We start from the raw sequence: 27,775 nt of genomic DNA, 5'->3' as shown, positions 1-27,775 counted from the left end.
ATTTAGCTAGAGGTTTATCAATTTGATTGATCTTTTGAAAGAACCAACTATTTAATTTATTTGTGCGCTATATTTCCTTCCTTCTGCTTACTTGGGGTTAAGTTTGCTCTTTTTTTTTGGTTCCTCCAGGTATGTTGTTAAGTCTTACCTGATTTGAGCTCTTCTTTTTTAAGGTAGGGCTATAAATTTCCCTCTGAGCACTGCCTTCAGTGCTTCTCATAGGTTTTGATATGATGTATTCTTATTTTCATTTGTGTCAAGATATTTCCTGATTTTCCTTGTAATTTTTTCTTTGGCCCATTGATAAAGTATGTAATTTAATCTCGTTTTTTGTGTGGATTTTCCAGTTTTCCATCTTTGTTTCCTAACTTCATTCCATTGTGGTCAGGGCAGATGCTTTGTATGAGTTCTGTCTTTTAAAATTTACTTAGATTTGTTTTGTAATCTAATATGTAGTCTGTTCTGGAGAGTGATCCATATCCACTTGAGAAGAATATGTTTTCTGCTGTTTCAGGGTGTCGTATTCTGTATGTGTCTTTTAGGTGTAGTTCATTTATCTTGTTACTCAAGTGCATGCTTTTTTTTTTTTTATTTATTTATGTCCCCCCCCCCCCGGTTTTCTGTTCTCTGTGTCTATTTGCTGCGTTGTCGTCTTTGTCCGCTTCTGTTGTTGTCAGCGGCACGGAAATCTGTGCTTCTTTTTGTTGCGGCATCTTGTTGTGTCAGCTGTCCATGTGGGCAGCACCATTCCTGGGCAGGCTGCACTTTCTTTCGCGCTGGGCAACTCTCCTTACGGAGCACACTCCTTGCGCGTGGGGCTCCCCTATGTGGGGGACACCACTGCGTGGCAGGGCACTCATTGCGCACATCAGCACTGCTCATGGGCCAGCTCCACATGGGTCAAGGAGGCCCGGGCCTTGAACTGCTGACCTCCCACGTGGTAGATGGATGCCCTAACTACTGGGCCAAGTCTGCCGCCCAAGTGCATACATTTTTATGGTTGTTATTTCTTGATGAATTAACCATTTTATTAATATATAGTGCTCTTGTCTCTTTTAAAAGAGATTTTGATCCTGTTAGGATCTCTCTTTTAATTACTGTTTGTGGAGAATATCTTTATCCATCCTTTCACTTTTACTCTATTTGTGTCTGTGGGTCTAAAGTGAGTCTCCTGTATACAACATATATTTGGATCCTGCTTTTTTTTTTTAAGCCATTCTGCCAATTTGTCTTTTGATTAGGAAGTTAAGTCTATTATTAACAGTGATAAAGATTTCAGCCACTTTGTTTTTGTATTTTATATGTGTCATATCATTTTTTTTAAAAGATTTTTTAAAAAATTTATTTCTCTCCCCTCCCCCTCCCATTATCTGCTCTCTGTGTCTGTCTATTCACTGTGTGTTCTGTGTCCACTTGCATTCTTGACAGCGGCCCTGGGAATCTGTGTCTCTCTTTGTTGCATCATCTTGCTGCATCAGCTCTCCATGTGTGCAGCACCACTCCTGGGCAGACTACACTTTTCTCCTTACGGGGTACACTCCTTGCACATGGGACTCCCCCATGCGCGGCACACCACTGCATGGCATGGCACTCCTTGCACGCATCAGCACTGCGCGTGGGTCAGGAGGCCCTGGGTTTGAAACCTAGATCTCCCATATGGTAGGCGGACACTCTTATCAGTTGAGCCAAATCTGCTTCCTGTGTCAAATCATTTTTTTTCTCTTTTCCTTTATTGTACCATTCTTTTGTATGTAGTTGGTCTTCTGTGATGTAATTCACTGACCCCTTTCTCATTTCATTTTCTATTTTTTTAAAAAGTACTTTGTGTTTACCCTGGGGATTATATTAAACAACCCAAGTCTATAGCCTAATTTGAAAAGATACCAACTTCAGTAGCATACATATTCTCTGCTCCTTGTTTACTCTCTTTACTTTGCTTTTGTCACACATTAGCTCTTTATATATTTTTTTGTGTCTGTTATAAGGAAATATTGTTTCTTATTCAATTATATTCTTATTCTTATAGGAAATAAAGAGTAGCATTATATACTGAGGATATAGTACCATTGGATTTTGCACTTACCCATTTAGTTACCTTAGCTACTTCCAGGTTCAATCCCTGGTGCCCTCTAAAAATAAAATAAAGATAAGTATATAGTTACCTTTGCTGAAGCTCTTGACTTCATACTGCTCCAAGCCACTCCTGTTTTTCCCTTTCAATCTGAAGAACTCCTTTTAGCAATTCATGTGACAAATTCTGGTTTTGTTCAGCCATAAATATCTTGAACTCCCTCATTTTTGAATGACAGTGTTGATAGATAAAGAACTTTTGGCTGGCAGTTTCTCTCTTTCTGTACCTTAGATATATCATACTGCTGCCATCTCCTGCCATGGTTTCTGATAGGAAATTGTCGCTTAGTCTTATTGAGGATTCCTTGTATATGTCAAGTTGCATTTTTCTTGCTGCTTTCAGAATTCTCTCTTTTATCTTAGATATTTGACATTTTGATTTGTATGTGTCTTGGAGTAGGTCTTACAAGGTTGATCCTGATTGGAGTAACTGGCACTTCTTGGACATGTACATTTATGTCTTTTACTTGTAAGAGTTGGGAAATTTTTGTTGATTATTTCCTCAAATATTCTGTTTAACTGTTAAGATTTTTTTCACCTGTTTCTTGCCCTGGATATGTGGTACAGCTTTTAAGATTGTCCTTTTATATGCAATTGTTTCACCTCCAGAAGATTTTCTTTCCTCTTTTCTTTCTCTGGGATTCCTGGGATTTCTTTTTTCAGATTTTCCACTCTAGCAACTCTGATTTGCCCAATTGCTTTCTCATACTCAGTGCCCCCTTTTCATTATAGTTTTCGATCCTAGGGCCTACCTTGCATTACAGCAGATTAGTTTTCCTCTTTTTTCTGCCTCTGGGAATTTCTACATTAGGGTGTCCTGCCCCAGTGAGCCGAATGAGGCAGTCAGTGTTCAGAAATGCCCATTTTTTTCATTTAGATGTTTTAGTAAGTAGGGTCTGGGTTGGATGTGTGCACCACTTGCAGCCTCCTCACCCACCCACCCCCCTTATTTCCTGGTTGCCTTTTGTATGCAACCACTTGGGTTCCACTCTGGGTCTGGCCTAGGGTTCCTCAGCCTGAATGTATGTGGATTTCTACATTGCTGTTGTGAGTGACTGGAGTCAGTGACAATGGCAGGAGAAACCAGGACTGGGATACTGCCATTGTGTGACAGAGTGAGGAGTAGAGGTCTAGACTTGACTGTCAGGTCCAAGTCACAGGTCTCTTACCTTCTTTTTTGGTATACCCTCCCAAATCCCCGTGATTTAGCATTTGTGGAGTCCTTCTCCAGTGTCTGTTGTCATACTCCAGAGTCGTAAACAAGCAAGCTTTGCCTTTAATTACTTATTTCTGAGGAAAAAACTTTTACAGGGATGTCTTATATCTCTGTGTAACATATATGTAATCTGAAGGTCCTTTCAAAAAATATATATAATTGATTTTAAAAATCTATCAAATTCTCATCAGTTTGAGAAATTGAACCTATTTTTTTTTAATCTTTGAACGTTTTATTTTATGATCATGACTAACATTCGATTCCTCTATTATACATGCTTCTTAATACTTTTTATTGTTTAAGGTTTTATGGCTTTGGTCTCCACTGAGAAGTATTTCCATCATGAGGTGTGGAGTATTTGTATCTAGTATTTATGGTACAAAACAGCTACTGTGTATATTGTGGATACCAAATCTAATTGCTGTTATTGAATTACAGTGGTTGTATTTTCTTTTATACAATTTTAATAGGGTTTAATAATTACAAGAAATTTATATTATTTGAAATGCATATTCATTACAGTGGAATTAATTTTCAAAATGTTGGAAGGGGAACAATAGAAAAACACTGCTTACTGAAATTATTTTCTACAAAACAGACAGAAAATTCGCAATTAAATATGAAGATAAGTGGCATGGAAATAAAATCAAATAGGAAAAGAGATTCCCTTTTGGCACAGACAAAGGACACAAAAGAAAATATGAAAACACCAGCTAAAGTACGTTTTTCCATGGTATACCTAGCATAACTTTTAAATTAAACTATATGATAGCTTAAGAACATGTACGTTTTCATTGGAAGAAAAAGATGTGGTAAGGGAAATGAAAGGTGGGGTTGTAGGGAAATAATAGAATTTGGTCTAAAAAGCCTGTTAGAGTAGCATGGAAATCTGTAAGCCTTGGGAGATCATTCCTTTATAACGGTGTGTGTGCGTAGTACTTGGCATCAATTGAATATTCTTGTTAGTGGCAGCAGCTCCCTTGGGGTGGAATGAGACTAGGTATGAAAAACTAATATAAATTGCATAAGAAGAGAAATATTTTAGAACCTTTATTATTTAATCGAAAGAGAAATTGTGCCTACTTAAATAATCTATTATAACTTCAAATCTAAAACCGAATATCTTGCTACTTGCTAGTTATCAGTTTTCAGACAATAGATTCTGTCTTCCATGACCTCCAGCAAGGGAGATTCTAGAATCTTGAGATATGCCCCTGGCGATATGACACTTTTTAAAAAATGATATTTTTAAGGATAACTCAACACCTTGCGCTACTATGAAATAGAATGAAAAGAATGCTAGTCTCATTGCAAATGTATAAAAGTAACATTACAGGTCCAAAGTTGTTGGTATGGAAGGGATACTGGCAAATTTTAGGTTTCTTGACTAGTTCATACTAACTTAAGAAAGGTAGATATACTCTCCTGCCAAACCAGTTGATATCTGTGTGTTAAAAAGTATGCCCGTGCTTTGTAAGTACAGACCTGCCTGTGTTTTTAAAAGTTCTAATTTTTTTTCCTGAATATTTATTAGTGGCAGAAACTAAAGTAAGGGATATTGTACCAGCTGTTGTTAACCATGACATTTGTGCTTAAACTTCAGACTTCTAGTCACTACTGAAAAACACTTGAGTTTTTAATGATTGAAATATTGGAAAACAATTTGGAAACTCAAATTTACATTCACTTTTTTAAAATCTGCAGCTGAAATTGGAATCATCCCCAAAAATAAACAGTGAAGTTCTTTTGGAAGAGGAAAAATCTACTGACTTTGTGTTTATACCTCCAGAAGGAAAAGAAGCAAAGGAAAGAATACTAACTGAACATCAGAAGGAAGTACTCAAAACAAAAAGGTTTGTAGGATTTTTATCTAAAATTAGGTGTCTTGTATTCATGCCTAGATTTGAGATAGTAAACTCTAACTTTGTGTTTAGATTTATATTGTTTATACTATTAGAGCAAAAGATGTATTGTACATGATTGCATTTCACAAATGTTTCATAAACTAAATTTCTTTGCTGGGGCAGCAAATGAAGGAAAGATGTAGGGAAATTATACATGATTTCACGGAAAATAAGTCTCTAGATCTTGATTTTATACAGTTTTTAAATGGCAAGTTGATGGTATAGTTTTAAGTTTGATGTCTAGCTGTAGGAGATTATAAAGTTGAAGTTACTTATTTTAAATCTTTTGTAGGGGTCATATTCCTGCCATGTATAATAATTTGGATGTTTCACAGGATACCTTGTTTTCTCAGCTTAGTCAGGAAGAGTCTATGTAAGTATGAAAATGATTGAACTTTCCATAACTAGTTTTCTAACTTAAGTAATTAAGAAACAAAATTCTAACTTAAACGATTACTTATTTCAGGGAAATTCCTACTTTAATCGAAAAACCAAAGGAAGATTGCAAGATGATGAGTAAGGTATATTCAATACTTTATATACTGGGGATTTTGGAATCACCCTTCCATTGTTTATTAGCCTTCATTTTAATTTTCAGATTTATTGTGTGATCTTTTAATGCCCACTAGCAGACATTAGTAGAGATGTAGTTATGTGTTTATGGATTTGTCTCTGTACATGTCTGTGTGTGCGTTTGTGTGTATATATCTATATATATATATATATATAATAGTTAAATTCATTTGGTATTGTTGAGTGTTTACAACTAGGAGCACAAATTTAATGTGTATTTACTACTATTGGAATATTTGCTGTATGTTCAAAGCCAGTAGTTGGCTTTTTAATTAATAAAGTTTTCTGTTAAAATTTCCCCAGAAAGTCTTAACTTGTTTGCTCATTAATATATATACACATTTCTGTGCAGGAGGAGCAAATGAAGAGTAGCACCATTCCTCAAGATATCACAGAAAACTGTGGTACGGATGAACATCTTGTAAAGGCTTCCCTTTCAAATATTGAGAGTGGTTCTATTGAGGAAACCAATCCAGAAATACTGAGCAGTGATAATGATGCCAGGAAACAAGTTTTACTTTCGTCAAAGAAAACATCACCTGACAGTATGTCTAGTGCAGAAAACACTTTTGCTGTGTGCAGTAGCTCAGCTTCTCATGCCACTATTTCTGGAATGCCCCCACAGCCTACAAGTCGAAGGCAAACCTTCATTACATTGGAGAAGTTTGATGGTTCTGAAAGCAGACCTTTTAGTCCATCCCCCTTGAATAATATGTCATCACCTATTTCCGTAAAAAATAACCAGGAAAACATGACTAAAACGGATATCCCACTGAAAGCAAAGAAAAGAGAAGTGACTCCTTCCAAATCTGATTCTGAAAAAATAGTGAAAGGAGTTAAGAGATCATGCCGAAGATCAAGTAAAGCTGAACAAGTAGGAAATAAAAAGTCTAAGCCCTTAATGAGATCTGAAGAGGAGAAAATTTCTCAGGAATCTACTGATGGCATTGGAACCTTAGAAAATAACTCACCTGATCTGCTTAATCAAACAGAGTGTATATCAAATAATCAGGCTCACCTTTTTGAATCTGCAACTGAAAGTGAGGATACAAAGCTTGAATCAGTGGTGGAAAACACTGTATTACTAGATAACAATACTGTAGAAGAGAAAAATTTAGGAATTAACTTGGAGTCCAAAGAAAATACGCCTCCTGTAATAATACCAGCCGATCAACTAGTAAATGAGGATAGTCAGGCTCAGATAACTCAAAATCAAAAAACCCTAAGACGATCTTTGAGGCGTCGTTCAGAAATAGTAGAGTCTACCTCTGATAGCCAAGATAAAGAAAATAATCATCAAAAAAAGGAAAGACGTAAGGAAGAAGAAAAGCCTCTTCAGAAGAGTCCATTACATGTAAAAGATGATGTATTACCAAAGCACAAACTGATTACTGAGCAAACTGTACTCGAAAATTTAATTAAGAAAGAAAATAACTTTCATGAAAAGACCCTTGGGGAAACCAGCACCAACACTGAGATTGACCAAAGTAGAAGAAAGCCAGAAGTTGAAAATACTAAATCTGACGGAGATGGTGCCCAGGACACTGCAGATAAGTCCTCTGAGAAACCAATAAGGGGACGAACACGGTATCAAACAAGAAGAGCATCCCAGGGTTTGCTTTCCAGCATTGAAAACTCAGAATCTGATAGTTCTGAGGCAAAAGAAGAAAGCTCTAGAAAGAAGAGATGTGGAAAATGGAAAAGCAAAAGTAATAATAGTGTTGACAATGAAGATCAGGAAGAGCAAATGGTAAAACAGGAATGTGTTAAAGTTGAAAACCAGACATGTGATGATAAAGCATCTTCTGAGGTAGACATAGACATCGTATCTCAGACTTGTGATAAACAGGGTGATAGTAGTACTGAAATACTTAAGGATTCAGCAGGATCTTCAGATTTATTACAAGTTTCTGATGATGTACCAAGTACACATGAAGAAAAAAGTAAAATTAACACATGTGCAGAATATTCAAGCCCACCTGTGCCAGAATCAAATCTAAGGACTAGAAATGCCAGTAAAAGATTACATAAACGAGACTCTATAGAAAATAACAGTGTGGGAGAATCCTCAAGAACAGAGACATCAGACTTTTCTTTGCCCTCTGAAAAACCTCTCCAGACACTTGAATGCCAACACAAGAGAAGTAGAAGGGTGAGGAGATCAAAAGGTTGTGATTGCTGTGGAGAAAAATCACAACTTCAGGAAAAGACACTCATTGGGTTAAAGAACACAGAAAACTATGATTTAAAAATCAGTGAAACAAAAAAAATAGATTTGCAGTTACCTATAACTATGCCAGAAACTTCTAAAGTTAATCTGTATTCAGAAGTAAAATTTTCACACGAGCATCATAGTGTGAATTTTCATTTGGGTCTCAGGAAGGAAGAGAATAGTGCTATTGCTTCATTAATTGTATCTGAAACTGAGTTGAAAGAAAACACCGTTCAAGAGTCTCTTTCTCCTGAAACAGCAAATTTTAAAGAGGAAACTTGTGGCATAGATTGCAGTGGAGCAGGAGCTCTTGAAAGCCAAGAGCCATCTAATAAAAATTTTAAAACAGTTGGTCCATGTATAGGTGATTCTGAAGATAATTCACAGGACTCTTCTCTGGAGGTTAAAGAAGAAAAACCAAAAGCTACCCTGAACAAGGAACTAAGTCCAGAGAGTCTTGTTAGTGTTGAAGCAAGTGCATGCAAAGTAAAAGAACGCAATCTAGAAGAAGTAGAAGCTATGGAACTGGATGTAAAAAGTGAAAAGTCTGAAGCTAGCTTACCTGAACTAAAGTGTGCCAAAATTGATATTTCCAAAGAAGAGGCAACCGAGGAAAAGAATGAAAATGATGATTCTAAAGCAGATACAGCTGATGAACTAAGTGCTGGAGAAGCAGCAACTGAGGAATTTAATTCAGGAGTTGATCATTCTGATACTACCACTGCAGTAAAAGTGGGTGATATAACTGAGATTTCTGAACAAATAGCAGTTGGGGAACAAGATAGAGGAAGTGATGAATCTGATTCAGGCTCATCTGATGAAGTGAATGCCAAAGTGGAAAATCGTGAAGAAGCAGTGTTTACTGAAATGAATGCTGAAACTGATGGTTGCACTGAAGCAGAAGCTGGAGATATGATTTCCAAAACTTCAGAGCCTGAAGAAACTGAAACAAAGAAATTGAGGGCAGAAATTGACACCTCTTTTCCTGACACACTTGAAATGAACACTGAAGAAGGAAAGATTGTCTCTAGTAAAATTGAAACAAGTACTCAACTTCATCAGTCTGAAGAAACAGAAACAGAATTGGATGCCAAACACATAGTTATGGAAAGTGAGGAAATTTTAGATCACTGTACTTTAGAGAAAGTGGAGGAACCATCACAATCTCCAATACCAGAAATCTCTGAACTGATAACTGAAGACAATAATGCATCTCCTCAAAAATTAAAAGAGCTTGATCCTTCTATTGTGTCAGCAAATGATAGTCCTAGTGGCATGCAGACACGCTGTGTCTGGTCTCCTTTGGCATCTCCATCCACCAGCATTTTAAAGAGAGGACTAAAAAGACCCCAAGAAGATGAGATTGCATCACCTATTAACAAGGTAGGGAGAAAGAGGCTCAAAATTAATGGGTCCATATTTAGTTGAAATCTTTTCATCATACAGTGTTATCTGGTGAATGACAGAGTGTTGGGATTATATGACCACTCTTGATACTAGCTAGGCAAAGGGCAGATAGAAGGAAGTATGTTGAGAAAAGGAGGCTAAACCTCTAGATTTTCTTTTACGACACTCAACTAAAGATCTTTCTGTACTATGCACATTGTTTATCTGACAAAATTGGTTAAAATTTATTTTCTGTTCCTCATAGTATATGAGGAAACAGACTTAGGGACACAGGTGACAAAAATTGCCATTAGTAAAGCAAGTTTAGTTAGTTAGCACTTACTGAGTTCTGGGACATTTTTATCTGTTTTATGTAAGTATTTATTATAAACTCTTATTCCCAGACCCTGTCTAATTAAAAAGAAAAACACCCTAGATTGTACCTTTTGTCAATTTCAGGATACGATTTCATGTATAACTTATAATTATTTTGTTTATATTCCCATCTCCTGCTTCTCCTTCAGATTAGGAAACATGGATATCTATATATTTGCTATAGCACTTGGCCCTGTATGCAGTACATAGTTTGTTGAAGTAGAGAATAAACATTTTAAAAAGGAAAAGTTACCTGTGATAACATAGCTCAACCTGTGTACTATTAAACAAAGTAGGACTGAAAAATGTTCTAAAAAGGTGTAATATTGGTATTTCTTAATTTTGAAATTGAACCTGCCATTTATTGTAGATACATGTGTTTACATATACAAATATGTGTATTTAAATACATCATAGGCACTTGATTTTTCTGTAGCAATCATTTTTTTAATTCTAAAAAATTTTTATTGAAATATTCGTATACAAACATACATAAACAGTAAATGCATAGTAAAAGTTGTGAACTTATAAAACAAACCTGCATAATATTATACAGGGGCCCCATGCGTCAACCCATCACCAATACTTGGCATTATTGTGAGACATTTGTTAAAAATTATGGAAGAATATCATCCCTTACTACTAACTATAGTCTGTATTGTACATTTGGTATATTTTTCCCCCAACCCACCTATGATTTTTTAAATATATATTTTTACAGAAGTTGTGAACTTAAAATACAATCATACATACATAGAATTTCCTTACAGCACCCCTTCACCACTTCATCAACACACCACACCATGGTGGAACATTTGTTACAGATTATGAGATATCATTAGACTATTACCACTAACCATGGTCCAGTGGACATTTAGTACACTTTTTCCATACTCTCCCGCGTTATCAAACAGTACATCTTTGGCATAGATTAATGAATATTACAGTATTGCTGTTAGACACAGTCCCTAGGTTACTCCACTTGTAATTTTGCCATGCTTCTCCACATTCTCACAACCCTGCAATAGTAACGTACATCTGCTCTAGCTCACAGGATGCTCTTGTATCTGTACCATCAACCACAATTCTCATTTCCTCGGGTTCACTGTTAGTCCCTAGATTATTCTCTTTGTTTCAGTTGACATTTACATCCCAAGACTACTTTTCCAGCCACATTTCTATTTGCAAACCAACTGGTTTACTCACTTTAATATGTTACCATCACCTCAAGATAAAGTTAATTAAAACATCTAAGAATCAGTAGTACTTCTCAGCCCTCCATTTATCTCCTAATAGCCTATACTCTAGGTTTAGCTCTATGCGTTCGTTCCTCGTATTTAATTCATATGAATGAGACCATGCATTATTTGTCTTTTTGTGTCTGGCTTGCCTCTTAGGATAATGTCTTCAAGATTCATCCATGTTACATGTGTCCCAATTTAATTTCTTCTTACCACAGGGTAGTATTCCATTGTACGTATATACCACACACATTTTGAGTATTCATTCATAGGTTGATGGACACTTGGGTATTTCCATCTTTTGGCAGTTGTGAATAATGCCACTATGAACATTGGTGTGCAGCTCTCTGTCCTTGTCACAGTTTTCAGTTCTTCCGGATGTATTCCCAGTAGAGGAATTGCTGGATCACATGGCAGTTCTGTATTTAGCTTCCTGCATATTAATCAGGCTATTTCTTTATTGGTCCTCTGCCCAGATACTCTGTCCAATGCTGAGAGTGGAATATTGAAGTCTCTAACTGTTATAGAGATACCTATTTTCCCTTCAGTTTTGCCAGTGTGTGCCTCGTATATCTTGGGGTATCTTGGTTAGGTGCATATATACTTAAAACGATTGTTCTTTCTTCCTGATTACCCCTTTTATTAATATATGATGTCCTTCCTTGTCTATCATAACAGTTTTGCTTTTAAAGTCTATTTCATCTGATAAAAGTATAGCTACTCCAGCTTTTTTTTTTTTTTTTTTTTTGCTTACTTCATGTGTGGCGTATCTTTTTCCAGCATTTTACTTTCAATCTATTGATATACTTGGGTCTAAGGTGAGTCTTTTGTCGACTCATATTTTCTTATCCGTTTCTCCAGTTTATATGTCTTTTGATTGGGGAGGTTAATCCATTAACATTCCATGCTATTAGTGTAAAGGCAGTTATTATTTCACACATTTTGACCTTCAGATTTTGTCATATTTTTCAATACTCTTTGGACACTTGGGAGTTTTACTCATTTGTAGATTATCTTCCAAGCCGCTCTTGGATCTTTTCAGGCTGTAGCATACTCTAGTATTCCCTGCAAGGCCAGTCTCTGTTACAAACTCTTGGTTTCTGTTTATCTGTAAATATTCTAAACTTGCCCTTATTTTTGAAAGACAAGCCTTGGAGGTAAGATTCTTGGCTGGCAGTTTTTCTCTTGCAGTATCTTAAATATATCATACCAATGCTTTCTTGCCTCCATGGTTTCTGATGAGAAATCGGCACTTAATCTTATTTGGTATCCCTTACATGTCTATAAAGATTTACTCAGATGGGAGTATATTGTGCTTCTTGGACACAGAGAGCTATGTCCTTCAGTAGGGTTGGAAAATTTTCTACTATTATTTCTTCAAATATTCTTTCTGCCCCTTTTCCCGGGACATCTATGTTTACATGTCTCTTGGTTTTGTTTAGTTCCCTGAGACCCTGTTCTTTTTTTTTTTTTTTTTTTTTTTTAAGACTTACGTATTTCTCCCCCCCACCCCTGTTCCCCCCATTGTCTCTTCTCTGTGTCCATTCACTGTGTTTTCTTCTGTGTCTGCTTTTATTCTCATTAGGCTGCTCTGGGAACCAATCTTGGGACATTCCACAGTGGGAGAGAGGCGATTACTCTCTTACCATCACCTCAGCTCCCTGTTCTGCCACATTTTCATATATTTTCTCCTCTGTGTCTCCTGTTGCATCATCTTGCTCTGCCAGCTCTCGGTGTTGGCTGGCACTCCTGCGTGGGACGACATTCCTGCGTGGGCCAGCTTGCCTTAACCAGGAGGCCCTAAGCATCAAACCCTGGACCTCCTGTATGGTAGATGGGAGCCCAGTTGGTTGAGCCACACTCGTTTTCCATTCTTCATCTCTTCTATATGGTTGCTTTCAGAGGCCATGTCTTCAAATTTACCAGTCCTTTCTTCTGCCTCCTTAAATCTGCTATTATATGACTCCAGTGTATTTTTAATTTCACTAATTGTACCTTTCATTCCCATAAGTTCTGTTGTTTTTCTAGATACATGCTTTCAGATTCTTTGTGCTCACCCAATGTCATCTTAATATCCTTAATCTCTTTAGCCATCTCATTGAATTTATTAAAATTTGTTTGAACATCTGATTAGTTGTCTCAACTCCTTTATGTCATCTACAGGCTTATCTTGTTTCTTTAACTGGGCTGTATCTTCCTGTTTCTTGGTATGGATTTAATTTTTGTTGGTGTCTTGGCATCTAGCTTACTAGATGTATTTTTCTGGGTGCTGTATCTCTCTTGGTTTAGAACTTTCTTACCTTTGCTCCTTTGCTATAAATATCTGGTGCTGTAAGTTGTGGAGGCTGAAGCTGCCTGCATTGTCCTAGGGACTGATTAAGCTTCTCCCACCTTTGTCCTCTGCCAAGGGTTGAAACAGAGCCACAGCCATGTGTAATAATCCAAGTTGTGCAGACCAAGACCATCTGTAGTTGCCCAGAGACTGATTAAGCTTCATGCCCCTTCCTCTCCTGCCTGGGAAGGTATGGAGCTCTGGGTGTGGGCAGCAATCTGTGTTGTGCAGGTCTAAAATGACCACAGTTGTCCAGGTAGACTGAAGTAGCACTGGCTCCCCTTCTCCCTGCCAGGGGTGGAGATGGGCCCTCTGGACTGTCCAACAATATAATTGGTGTGGGCCGAATGCACCTGCAGTTGCCCTGAGAAGCTGAGGGAGTACTGTCCCTTCTGCCCTTTAGGGGGTGGAAATGGAACCACCAATACCGAACGGTTCAGTCCCTGTAGGCCGAAAGTACCTGCTGTTCCCTGGAAAGGATGAGGAAACACAGCTCCCCTTCTACCTTACTTGGGGGCAGGGATGGAGTTATAGGTGTCTGTGTGGGCTGAAAACACCTGCAATTACCCAGAGAGGCTATGGAAACACAGCTCCCCCTCTTACCCTGTTGGGGATGGGATGGAGCTACAGATGTCTGAGTAGCCAGTGTGTGTGGGCTCAAAGCACCTGCAGTTTCCCAGAGAGGCTGAAGAAACCCAGTCGCCCTCCTAGCCTGTGGGGTTGGAGTGGAGGATATAGAATCAAAGGTGCTGAAAAACCAGTTTGTGTGAGCTGAAAGTGCCTGCAGTTGCTTAGAGATAGCCAAGCATATTTTGTAAACATAACCTCTTAATCAGTACCCCAATTACTTTTTAGCTTTCTACAAGATCTGATCATTCTTTTACTTAGATTGGTACATTTGTACAGAATAGCTTAGCAAGTTTTTGTTTAGTTTTGTTTGCTTTTGCTTTGAGGTTCTATTTTTAAAGGAGTATCTTTACTTTAAATATATAGATATCCTTGAAAAATTTATGAATATAGAATGTCTTGGGATTGGTGTCTATATTTACTTTAGATTAATACAAGTCACTTATTATTTTCTGAGAGCTTGTATTTAATTTGGTTTAGGCAACAGGACAACATACTCTACCTTTTAAATAGTAGGCTTGTTAAAGAATTTGCCTTCTCTTTGGAGTCAAGATCAGGAGATCTATAAATGCATTTGATGGTATAAATGTACTCTTATGTATATCTATTAGATATGCTGCAGAATGAAAATAACAGTTTAAAAGAGACCAGAATGACTTCATGCTGAAACAAAGAAAGCTACTCAGTTGCTGTAACACCACACCCTCACAGAGTTTAGAGAAAGAGATAGCGAAATGCCCCAGAGGGCAATTAGGACTGTTTTCACCTCTTTAGCTTGTTCTTTCTGTTCATTGTAGTAAGTCCATAAAATTATTAGAGTCAGAGTATATATGTATTTTTTTTTTTTAATTTTATTCATTTTGTAAAAATATTACATTCAAAAAATATGAGGTCCCATTCAACCCCACCACACCCACCCCACCACTCCCCCCAGAGCAACACTCACTCCCATCATCATGACACATCCATTGCATTTGGTAAGTACATCTCTGGGCATCTCTGCACCTCATGGTCAGTGGTCCACATCATAGCCCATACTCTCCCACGTTCCATTCAGTGGGCCCTGGGAGGGTTTACATTGTCGGGTGATTGCCCCTGAAGCACCATCCAGGGCAACTCTAAGTCCCAAAAACGCCTCCACATCTCATCTCTTCCTCCTATTCCCCATACCCATCAGCCACCATGGCCTCTTTTCCCACACCAATGCCACCTTTTCTCTGTGGACCTTGGATTGGTTGCGTCCGTTGCACCTCTATGTCAGGAGGAGGCTCAGATTCCACATGGATACTGGATGCAATCCTCCTGCTTTCAGTTGTAGGAACTCTAGGCTCCATGGTGTGGTGGTTGTCCTTCTTCAACTTCATCTTCGCTGAGTAGTGTGAGTCCAATAAATCAGAGTGTAGGAGCTGAAGTCTGTTGAGGCTCAGGGCCTGGCTATCATATTGTCAGTCCAGAGATTCAAATCCCCTAAATATATCTTAAACCCCAATACCAACTACAATTCCAGTAAAGTAGCATGAAAGTCTTGTGAAAAGAGATCCCATCTGAGTCCAGTTCCATCACGCAGAAACACCAGCTCCAAAGAAGGGCCATCTGACATGGCAGTGAACCCCATCTGCCATGACCCTAGAACCCGTGGGTCTCTTTAGCCCTCAAAGGAACCAATACCTGGGGTTGTATCTACTTTATCTATCTCTTAGACTATGCTCAGTTGTGCATAAGGGCAGTCCTTCTGACAACCTCCAGACTCTTTTTTAGAGACTCGTAGCCATATAAACTCATTTCTCCTTTCCATTTCCCCCTTACATTAGGTCAAACAGCATTTTATATGTATTTTTTGAGGTACCGGGGATTTAACCCAGGGCCTCCTACAAGGGAAGCAGGCGCTCAGCCAGTGAGCTACATCTGCTCCCCAGATTATACAATTTTATATGCCATATGAGATTTTTCTACCACTTTCCTGTTTGACAATCTTTGGTGCTGTATTTGGAGAGATGGTTTAGATGGTGGGTAATTGGAATGGATTTGTGGTATTGAGTAGTAATAACTTTGAAATTCTTATGAAAAATAACTATTCTTTGTGCAGTTGTCCTCTAGTGAAATAAATTGAGCTTCTAAGTCCATGTTCTGTTTTGGGCAGCCTCATAATGAGAATGGGTTTGTTTTTTTTTTTTTTGTCGTCATTGTTAAATTATTTTTGTTAAACAAAAACATGAAATGTGTTTCAGGTTCGCCGTGTGTCCTTTGCAGATCCAATATACCAAGCAGGATTGGCAGATGACATTGATAGGCGATGCTCTATTGTTAGGGCCCATTCTTCAAATAGTTCTCCTGTAGTAAAAAGTGTTAAAATTTCACCTACTGCACAATTGAAGGTAAGCTATAGATATTAAAATTTACAGATAGGAATATGCACACACACAGAATTGCATGTGGGCAATTTGTCCTAAAAGTAAATATTTGAGAAACAAAACTTACTTGCTTTGGATATATTGTTTCTTTGATAGTATGTTAGGCAGAAATGAAGACAAAATGTGGTAAGAGCCGTGATGAACCAAATAAGTAATTTATTAAGTCTTTTACAATTTCTGAAATTTTTAAGAAATTGTTGCAGTCTCAGTTGTGAAAATTAAGTTGAAAAATTGTAGTTCTCTAGGGTTATGAGTTTTATTTTTTCTCTCCTTTCTTCTGTCTAGCATAATACCACTTCAATCAAAGGATTTCTGTCCCCAGGATCACGTAGCCCTAAATTTAAGAGCTCAAAGAAGTGTTTAGTAAGAAGTGCTTTAGTTTTCATGTAACTTTATATTTTCATGTTCAGTCAGGTGGTCTCTATTTAATGACTTTTGAAATTTATTCTAAGATTACAGAAATGACCAAAGAATCTGTGCCATGCCCAACAGAAAGTGTTTATCCAGCTTTGGTGAACTGTGTGGCACCGGTTGACATCATTTTACCTCAGATTACATCTAACATGTGGTAAGCAGTTACTTAGGCTTCTGGTTTATACATCTGGATGTCACTTACTTAAAAGGAATGCCTAAGTGGTTAGAGTTCTCAGTTTTAGAATTGACTGATGTGCTCCTCTCTCACATTTTATTTTAAAAATGAGTATAATTTTATGCAGCTGGGAAGGTGGGCCAGCTAGGCCAGTAAGAGAGGCATTCATTATAATACAGTAATGGCTGTCATTATTTTGTCTACTCTTATTTACCTATTCTTTGCCAGATCCTGTGCTGAACATGTGTTTCCTTGTTCAATCATATATGAGTATAAGGGTATAATATTCCCACCTCTATGCAGTAACATATCCACCAAAGTAACATATCTAATAAGTAATAATGTTTGTAAAGCATGAGGCACACATCAGACAACTTCTGTTGCTTTAGCTGTTTGCACCCAAACAGCCTCGCTCCAGCAAATACAGTTTTAACCTGAAGCTCTGTAACCTTAATCTTATTAACTTTGCCAGCTATGTTGACCTTTAATGTAATTTGTACTAGAAGTTGCAAATTCATATGCCTCAGAGATTAGAATGAATATAGGCTTTCTGGCAGTGAGGAGCCAGAGTATAGATAAAGCTAGGCATGGTACATAATGGTAAATTTTGTGTCCTTGTCCTACGCTTGTTACATATTATAGCAAATAGAAAGTATGTATAGGTGCTTGAGGGAATATAAGAATCACCTGTCTGTATTAATGAGAGTAATGTTTGTAAAGCACAAGGCACACATTAGGATTACTATTTCCAGTACTATTGCCTAAGCCAGGTGTGCATTCCTGGTTCATTTTTTTTTTTTAGATTTATTTTTTTTTATTCCTCCTCCCTCTTGTTTATGCTCACTGTCTGCTCTCTGTGTTCATTCGCTGTGTGCTCTCTTTCTGCTCGTCTTCTCTTTACAAGGCACTGGGATCCAAACCTGGACCTCTCATGTGGTAGAGAGATGCTCAAACTCTTGAGCCACCTCTGCTCCCTGCTTTGTTGTCTCATTGTGTTTCCTCTTTGTGTCTCTTGTTGTGTCAGCTTGCTGCACTAGCCCATCGTACCAGCTCACTGTCTTTCCCATCTTCCCCAGAAGGCACTGGGAACCAAACATGGGACCTCCCATGTGGTAGACTCAGTTGTTTGAGCCACATCCACTTCCCTCTGGCTCAGATTTTAAGTTAAACATACAAATGCCTGTCTCTAGTGCAGGCTGTGTGGGTCTATATAAATTTCTTATGTTTGAACTTAAATGGAGAAATCAGTTGGATAGGACCTCACAGATAGAACATAAGTAAAACTTTGTTTAATAACATTTTTCATGTTTTGTTCACTCATGCGTTAAGGGCAAGAGGCCTGGGACAACTCATTAGAGCCAAGAATATAAAAACAATTGGTGATTTGAGTACTCTCACAGCATCGGAAATAAAAACTCTTCCTATCCGTTCTCCAAAAGTGTCCAATGTGAAGAAGGCTCTTAGAATATATCATGAGCAGCAGGTAAAAACTTACCAATAAAGATGTTTATTACATACAAGTTGTATATAAATAAATGGTCCAAGTACAAGTACAGAAGTTTAAACTGTTCTTGCTTCAGAATCTATTATTATGGTGCCTTTTCTCCCTACCCCTTAATCAAGAGTAACTTATTTTAAAGATCACTTTATAATTCTGTAGGAGAATTTGCTAATGTATTTTGTCCTGATTTTAAGTGATGGACCTCAGATATATTTTTACATTGTTTTCATTCTTTGAACTCTGTTCTCCTACTTCCTTCTTTCTTTGCCGTCAATTTGTGACTGATTGTATGGCTGCTGTTCCTAAAATCTAAATGTTTAGATCCAAATATTTTTAAAAATATGGCATAGTTTTCAGTCATGGAATTTTGAGTTTGATGTCCAGCACATTTGTTTGTTATTTGTTCTTTACCAACTTTTTGCACATTTTGCATAACAGTCATTTTTCAAGATTCTAATGAAAACCAGGGTTCTTCTCCCTTTAAAATTCTATAAAGTAAATTTTGTATGTAATTTCAGAAGGATTTGCAGGCTTCTGAAACCCATTCACAGGTCCTGTAGATCCAACAAACACTGTGAAATAGTGAATAAATGAAGGATAGGGTATGTTAAATGTGTAAACCAGTGTTCTATATTATCATTTCTCAACTAGGGTTTGCTTAAAGATCTCTGCTTAATTTTGAAAGTCTTTGATACTGTATTTTCATTTATTTGTTATCTTTAAAAACATTTGTTAAGCATTTACTTAAAAAAAATCATGTTTTTAGTTATTTTCAGCCTCATAGATCAAGAGTTTAGTTTCTGATGTATAACAGCTTTTTGAGTGATACAATCCACATACCATAAATTAGTCCACTTAAAGGGTACCATTAAATAGTTTTTAGCATGTTCACAAAGAATACAACCATCAACACAAACTAATTTAGAACATTATCATCTCCCTAATAAAAAGCTATACACATTTACATTGACTTTTCATTATCTCCCCATTCCCCCCAGCATTAGGCAACTCTTGTCTACTTTGTACCTCTATAGATTTTCCTATCTTGTATATATCGTATAAATGGAATCATACAATATGTGTTCCTCTGTGACTGGTTCCATTATGTTAAAAATGTGTTTTTAAGGTTGATTTATGTTGTGTTATGGAATAATATATTATTTATTGCTAAAAAATCCATTGTATGGTTCACATTTTGTCAATTTGTTAGTTGATGAACATTCAGGGTATTTCAACTTTTGGTAAGCTTCTATAAATAATGCTGTTACGAGTATTGATGTACAAATTTTTGTATTGGATGTAGGTTTTTATTTCACTTTAGTATGTACCTAGGAATGGAATTGCTGGGTCATATGGCATCTCCAACTTTTTCTCATTTGGTGGTCCATGGGATCTGGAACCATGAATCTTCATCTATTATTCAATAGAAATCTCTGCCTTTGATTTTCTTTTTCCACAGTCCTGAATGATTTTTTTTTTTACTACCATGACTGTATTTCCTGAAAAGATCATTATGAAATATTTAAAATTCCTAACCATCTCTTAGAGAAAATACTCTGTAATGCTAATTTTTGTGGTGTAAGTAGAAAATATTTTCTTAGCTATTTTTAAGTGAATTAGCCAGTCACATTTTTCCCCTTAATACTCTTTTTTTCATATTGAAAGTAACATTCACTTTTTCTTTTCTTTTTTTTTTTCATTTTTACTAACATGAATGTATAATCAAGGTGAAGTCTCGTGGATTAGAAGAAATTCCAGCTTTTGATATTTCAGAAAAAACAGTAAATGGAATAGAAAACAAATCTCTCTCTCCTGATGAAGAAAGACTTGCCTCAGGTATATCTTAGCAATGTGGGATAATTTTATTTAGAAGATCACCTAATTTTCTTGAAGAAATATTTTATTATTTGTTACTTTGATTTTAGTTTAATTTGAACATGGTCTGGTAATTCAAAAGTATTGTGTGTGTGTTCACTTGATGCCAAGTACGTTAAAAATCAACAGTTTCACTTGAAATGTCAAGTTTTTCTCTAATCTACAACTTCTGTTTCATCAGTTTCTCAAAGATATAAACTATGTATTCTTTCAGTTTGCTGTTAATGAAAATGAAGTAGTTTGGCCATTTCTTAAATAGTACATAATAAGCTGAGTTAGATTTTTTTTGTCCCTATTAAATTATAGTATTCTTAAATGATACTGCTAATTTAAAATAAAGATAAAAAAATTTTATGTGGTATAAATTGTGCTATTTTTTTCTTTTAGATTTGATTGATCCTGTTGCTTTAGAAACTCCACTATCTAAAAATCTTGTGGCTCAGATAAGTGCACTTGCTCTTCAGCTGAATTCAGAAGATCTCCATAATTATTCAGGAAGCCAGTTATTTGAAATGCATGAGAAACTTGGTAGTATGGCAAACTCTATAATAAAAAATCTGCAGTCAAGATGGAAGTCACCAGCCCATGAAAATTCTACTTAGTATTTTAAGGGAATAGCGAAGTTTTTTAACATCGCTGGTTTTGTTGATTCATAAAACAAGTTCTGAAATACAGCACAATTTCAGAAAGAAGAGACTGAATGTTTGCAAAGTCGGTAACATTTCAAACCCTTAGGGGCAAAACTGTATAAGTTTAGTTTTGTGAGTTCATTATGTAAGATTACTTTTCCCCCATATTAAATTATTTTCTTGGCTGCTATTGCGTACCTTTTCAAGAAATTTAAATGTCTTACTGAGACTGTGAAAACAAAATCCAGCAACAAGCATACATTTTATTTCAGACTTTCTTAAACTCATTTATATTCTGATGAAACATTTCATGTAAAATATATTATTTTAAGTAAAATTTAAAATTCTTTTTTGAATTTTTCATTGATCTGATAAAGGCTGTTTGTTCATGCTTCATTTTTCTATTCATATTTGTTGTGCCTGAGTTTTAAGAAAATTGTTCTCATTGGAACATCTCAAATAAGTTGCAAAAGAATTGGATTGCTTTCTGTAGGTGGTAACTTTTTTGGACAACCTTCAAGAAAAGTGTGAGAAGTTATGGGATTAAAATATTAATGCAGGATTTATTAAAATTCCATTGATTTGCATTATCAAATACTTGTGATGCAGCCTTTGCCTCTGAACATTATAAGTCATAATTCATTTAAAAATGCATGACTCTTTGTACATTATGTATAGATTACAATGTTTTTAATTTATAAATTTCACCCTTGCAAATTGCATGAATTTTCCTGCAGGTTGTGAGTACCTTGGGTTTGTTTAATAGAAACTTATTTTGTATATATACATACTGAGATACCAGTATGAGCCGTAGAGGTACTTCTTGGGCTTGCTGCAGATGTTTGTAGGATTCTGTATCTACTACAAATAAAAAAAAAACAAATAGTTTTATAGTTAAAACATGACTTTATTATCTAAAGTTATCAGAATGAGGAAAATTTTAGAAACAAGAAAATGTTACCTTTTTTTCCGTTCTGGTTTGGAAGAGGGTATCAGCTATTAGAAAGAGTACCTCATTACATTTCTTCTTAAAGGGGAGTTAGTTTGAATATTTTCATTGCAGCTTGGTCTATAAGAAATCTAGAGTTTGTCCTTTTTATCTACACCTAAAAGCAAACTTGGAAGAAATTTGAAACTGTTCTTTTTATATATGTATGTTTTGCCAAGTTAAAAAACAGGTGTATTTAATTAAAACATTTGTAAATTTTACCAACTAGTATTAGTGCCTGCCTTCCCATCTTTGTTTCGTCTCTTTTAATAGTGAGAATTTTTCTCATTTGTTCTCTGAATAGAACGAGTCAGTGATGGACACAGTTTCACACTTTATTCAGAACCTAACTCCTATTTCAAAAAACACATTCTTTAGCAATCCTTTGGTTGGTTAACCTTACAAGTGATGTACAGTAATCCCTGTGTCTAGAACTCCTTTGTTCAGAAGGGACCACCATCTAGCCATTACATAGTTGGTGTCTTTTTCATAGTCATAAATTCATCGTTATTGGATTTGAGGATGATATTCATATGCCAAGGACAGTTTTGCAAAGACATTTGGGGATCATTGAACTAAAATTTCAATTTGAAGAAATGACTAATGAAAACTGGATTTTTTTTTAGCAGAATTACACTTATGGTTTTCATTGTTAATTATTTCTTAAATTATTTGACATTTAAGAAGGCAAGCGAGTTTTTGTGAACAAGTGTGTGAATAAGGGTGTGTACCTGTGTTTGGACTAGGAGGTAGGGTGCTGTAGTAACACAGTTCAGAGTACAAAACTAGCTGGTATTGTAATTACATGTCTTAATGGTCATATGAACTAAACTATTTGCCAGTGGAATTTAGTTCTTGAGCTGAAAATGTGACCAAAATGATTACCCTGTACTTAAGTTTAAATTTGATACACACATAGGTATTCCTTTGAAAACATTGGTTTGACAAGGTTGTATTTAAGAATATTATTTGGGGGAGAAAAACTAGCTTGCTAAATCTTTCATTGTTTTAAGAGTATATTTGAGGTTCCTTGTTTTCAGTATTCTTGCCTTAAAAAGTTTTCTTCAAAATTTTCTTGACTGCTTCTTGAGCATAAGAAAGCATTAATATTCCTTGATCATCTTCAATTTGTTGTTTTACCATTAAAATGGACTAAAAATTTTTTCCTGTCTTTTCTAATAGCAAATATTGAAAACACTAAAATGTTTTATGCATTAAAAATCTAGTAGGATACATGAATACAGTGGTTTTTAATATCTGAACTATTTTGAATTTCATAGTGGATTTAAATATTCAGTAATTCAGTGAGCCTTGTTTTTAAAGATGTTTTGCCATTTGAACAGGTTTGAAAGCCCTTGTTGAATGGTATGGAGCACTGCTTAATTTCTTCCACATAGTAAAGGAAAAGTTTGATTCAGTAATAATGCTGTGGATAATGCAATCAAACATTAAAAACATGGTAGTTCCTGATACTACCCATGGGTTTTTTTCTACAAAGCTTGAAAATAGGGATTCTCTGTCAAATATTTTAAAATCCTAAAAATGTCAGGAAACTTGGATTATATCTCACTTGTTTTTAATTCTCACAGTAAAAGAATGAGAATAATTAAAGATAAATGCTATTTAAGAACATTTGTTGTAGAGAGAAAGGGTTAAATGAGTTAAAGGGGCCACATTTTCCCTTAATGCTCTTCCTTCCAACTTTGACTTTATAAGTCAATTAGAAAGATCTCATAGTCTTCATAATTGGTTTTCAGGGATGTGATTTGTTAGGTGGGCAAGGATGCCATAAAATGGCATTTAAGGCTAAGACTTGGATGTGAGGGAAAAGGATGTTTGCTCACTACCACAAACAATATCCATTTTATCTCTAAGCCATTACGAAGGTCTTGTACTTTGTATGCAGACATTAAGAGTGTTGTTTTCACTTTCAGCGCAGTGTTTCTCAGACTTTGATGTGCTTGTAAAAATGCTGATTCCGTAGATGAGATGGGTCCTGAGAGTCTGCATTTCCAACAAGTTTCCAGGTAGTATAGTTGCTGATTTCTACAAGTACACTGCACTTGCAGTTGCTAACGCTAAGAGACTTAAAGCTGTGACTTGGGTTTTAATAACTCAAGAAGATTTAAATATTTCAAATTTTATTTTTAAAACTTGTTAAGGGCAGAAATTTGCTCCTTATGGAACCTTTTAAAATGTGGAAGGTAGCTTTGTTTTTTTTAATAGGCAGAGTTGAGAGTTTCATGTTATAAACAACCTTGTTAATCAGATTAGACAAAGTGCTTCTTTCCCCCCATGAATATATGTAGAGTATGCTCTGTGTTTTGTTTTGTTTTGGGTAATATAAATGTAAAATTTCAAGTTTCAGAGATATTTAGTCTCTTAATCTTGCCTTCTATTATGAGACTTGATTATAGTATTTTAAAAAGTATTGAAAGCAGACCAGATTCTTGAAAACAGTTCAGAGTAAATTTAGTAAAGTCAGCAGTGCCATGATAAACAAATCATATCTGACAGATGCGCCTTGACAGATCTGACATATCAGATAGATGTGTCCTGTAATTTTATGGATAACGTCTGTGGTGACTTAATTTGCTATTATGTTACATGGTTGAAAATTCCTGTATGTTTTGTAAAATGGAGAAATTTGAAAGACAGGATTGAGTAATTTGATTCTCTAGAAATGAATTTTTCTTGGCATTCTGTTAGGATGAGTGCGTCCTTTAGATTTCCTTCACAGTTTAAGTTCTCTATAAGAACTGCCCTCATCCAGAGCACATTAGAAAATGTAGCCAAAAGATAAACTTTTTAAATTGGTTATTCAAAATGTATTGATTGCTTTATCTGTAAAACAAATTGGGTTTTGGAATTTTTGATGACCCAAAGGATAGGTTTATTATTATTTACCAGGCTTTGTTTATTGTGCTTTGAAATCTTAGTCATTTGAGGAGGAGGAGTCTAACAGAATTAAGAGAGGTTACTCAGTTCTTAGAATAGTATGTTATACTATATGTTGTGGTCTTAACTATTTATTCTCCCTTTATGTATTAAGTCTTTCCTTTTCCAAAGAATTAAAACCAAACATGAAGTACCAATCAGTAAATACTTTCTTCCTTGAAAAGTACCATTATAATTAGAGATAACCCATCCCTCTACCCAGACTATCAAATTGGAGGCAGTATTTTCAATGGTTTATATTAGAAGGAAGAAAAGAACCTACATAAACTTTTATACTTCTAGCAGAGAGAAAATTATGTTTAGGCCACAGTGTACCCAATTTATAATTGTGGCTAAAACTAAGCTGATTTGATAGCACGTTTATATGCTATGTTTAACTAGGAAGTTTACTTCCAAAATAAGAGTGTAACTGAATATTGAATATAGTGTTACAGCTGTTTTGATAATTAACACGTGTTTAAAGAATTTTTATTTTTATAGAATAGGAATTTTCTTAAAATGGGGTTAAGAGAATAATCATTTTTTTATTATAGAAATTGAAGGATGGCAGTCTTGCCTAGAATAGAGTGGAGTTTGTTAGACTACAGCCTACCACCTGTTTTTGTGTGGTCCATTAGCTAAGAATGGTGTTTGCTTTTTTTTTTTTTATGGAAAGAATATTTTGTGACACATGAAAATATGTGAAATTCATACTTCAGTGTCTGTAAATGAAGTTTTATCGGAACACAGCAATGCTTATGTATTGTCTATGGCTGCTTTTGTGCTATGACAGTTGAGTATTCTGACAGTGGCTTACAAAGCTTAAAATATTTGCTTTTTGGCCTTTTGTAGGAAAAGCTAGCTAACTTCTGTCATAGAGTATAGTTTTTTTCTCATACATGACATGTAGTTGATTAGGTTCTTAGCTTCTAGCTGGTGGCGTGAGGATCTTGATAACATTCCTTTATTTCTGTTACTATTTATATTTTATTTTATAAAACGGGTTTGAGTCCATTTATGTCTTTTTCCATTGCTGAAATACATACAAAACAGGAGATTCCAGTACTTTTCAGGTACACTTTTTTGCCCCCCTTCTCAAACTCTCAAGCTGTAGTTGTTTGTCATGGATATTAAGGGGCCTTGATGGTCTGAGGGAAAGGTATCTGACACTAATTGGTTTTCACATCAGTTACTTCACATGGTATATGATCACCTAATCAAACCTGTGAAATAAATTGCTTGAATATGGGGTGTTTACTTTCTGTTTTTGGTGACTTTAACAATTGCATTCATCCTGTATTAACACTCTACCTCCTGTGGATAGACTTGACCGATATGCACTAGAGAAAGACTTTATAGAAGCCAAATTAGTCATCTATTAACCTATTTTTATCCCATTACTTTATATACTCTAAAATAACTTAGTTTTATGTTACAAAATATTTATATTTTATAGGTCTTTTAAACGATTTAAGTTGGAATTTCACAGAAGTATCTATTCGGTTCTCAATTAACTGCACTAATAGGTGGGAACTAAGGATGCCTTCAGTTTCATTTGTGTAATGCTTTATACAATGTTGGAAGCAAGTGAACTTACACTAATAAAGTTAGTATTTTCTGGTTCTTTAGGACTGGCTTGTGGGAGTGAGAATCTATCTGATCCATAATAAAACCTTTAATGAATCACTGAGAGTTCCCTGTTATCACTTGCCAATTGAAACTGAATATTGAAACATCTTTTAAGAAATGCACTTTTATCTGAAATAAAACTCTAAAAACAATTCTGGTACTTGGCTTTTATTTGCTTGCTTGGTTTTTTGGTGAGTAAGAATACCAAAATAGGATGAACATTGGAATCTCTGTGCAAACACAGGTGAACCATATTCTTTCAACCATAGAGGTTCTAAACCTGCCTTAGTCATATTTTTATGGATTGCATGGATTTCTAAATCCAGTTCTAATAAGGATAAGAAGATAAACTTATGACTCAAAGATATATTTCAGGGGAGTGGCTGTCACTCAACCAGTTGGGCGTCCGCCTGCCACATGGGAGGTCTCAGGTTTGGTTTCCAGTGTCTCCTAAAGAAGATGAGCAAGGTAGTTGGTGTGGGTGACACAAGTAAACACAATGAGAGACAAAACAAGCAGGAGCAGAGGTGGCTTAAGCCATAGGGCATCTCCCTTTGACATGGGAGGTTCCCCATTTGGTTCCTGGTGCCTCCTAAAAAGAAGACAACCAATACAGAGAACAGACAGCAAGCACAAATAATGCGGGGGTGGGGGGGGGGGTGCAGAGAATAAATGAAAACCTTAAAATATGTAGGAATACATTTCTGAGGACGGTAGCATGAAGTAGTCATGAGAACTTCCAGTGAACATCTGATCTGAATGTGACAAGATGTTCATCTTTAGTCTAACCTCGAGGTGGAATGAGTATCTTGTCACTGAGCTTCTTTCTAGTATTACTGTCATGTGTGACCTCAAAAGATGCCCTCAGCATCGTTGCACTGATGAAAATAGGCACAAGCAGATAGCAGAAGGGAATTTCAGTGAAAACAATTTAAACAGGAAAAAATGAAGTTTAGATATTGGTTATTGTCAAATTTTTAAAGTTCTCTAAGTGCTTTTTGGGATGTACTAAAATGTGATTAATAAGATTCACTTTAAGATAATGGAAGGGGCTGTTGGTAGGGTACAGATGAAACAATACAACATCAGTTTGTACTTAGAGGCTGTGGTGAGTACAGAAAGATTCTACTTTTGTATATTTTATGAAACTTTAATAGTAAGATTTTTAAAAGCTCAGGCTTAGTATGAAGTAAAAGTTGCATGTTTGACTTTGTAATAGC

At 35.8% G+C, this 27,775-nt stretch overlaps 1 protein-coding gene across 6 annotated transcripts in view; it reads left to right on the top strand.

The window, feature by feature from the left end:
- RIF1 (replication timing regulatory factor 1) overlaps positions 1 to 26,707 on the top strand; it is a 66,585-nt gene extending 39,878 nt beyond the window's left edge. For 5 of the 6 annotated variants that reach the window (XM_071216438.1, XM_071216437.1, XM_058300934.1 and 2 more), the window contains exons 26-36: positions 3,945 to 4,064; positions 5,051 to 5,199; positions 5,543 to 5,623; positions 5,717 to 5,771; positions 6,176 to 9,418; positions 16,225 to 16,371; positions 16,693 to 16,770; positions 16,860 to 16,975; positions 18,326 to 18,479; positions 20,225 to 20,333; positions 20,760 to 26,707. In XM_071216438.1, the coding sequence (XP_071072539.1) occupies positions 3,945 to 4,064; positions 5,051 to 5,199; positions 5,543 to 5,623; positions 5,717 to 5,771; positions 6,176 to 9,418; positions 16,225 to 16,371; positions 16,693 to 16,770; positions 16,860 to 16,975; positions 18,326 to 18,479; positions 20,225 to 20,333; positions 20,760 to 20,974 (4,467 nt within the window). In that variant the 3' untranslated portion in view covers positions 20,975 to 26,707. The remainder of the gene's footprint in view (positions 1 to 3,944; positions 4,065 to 5,050; positions 5,200 to 5,542; positions 5,624 to 5,716; positions 5,772 to 6,175; positions 9,419 to 16,224; positions 16,372 to 16,692; positions 16,771 to 16,859; positions 16,976 to 18,325; positions 18,480 to 20,224; positions 20,334 to 20,759) is intronic. The other variant, XM_058300935.1, reaches the window with a different exon arrangement.
- The last annotated feature ends 1,068 nt before the right edge of the window (positions 26,708 to 27,775 follow it).

This window comes from Dasypus novemcinctus, chromosome 7, assembly GCF_030445035.2.
Source record: "Dasypus novemcinctus isolate mDasNov1 chromosome 7, mDasNov1.1.hap2, whole genome shotgun sequence".
Lineage (NCBI taxonomy): Eukaryota > Metazoa > Chordata > Mammalia > Cingulata > Dasypodidae > Dasypus > Dasypus novemcinctus.
The sequence above is the reverse complement of the archived record's forward strand: the minus strand, read 5'-3'. Positions and strand labels throughout refer to the sequence as shown.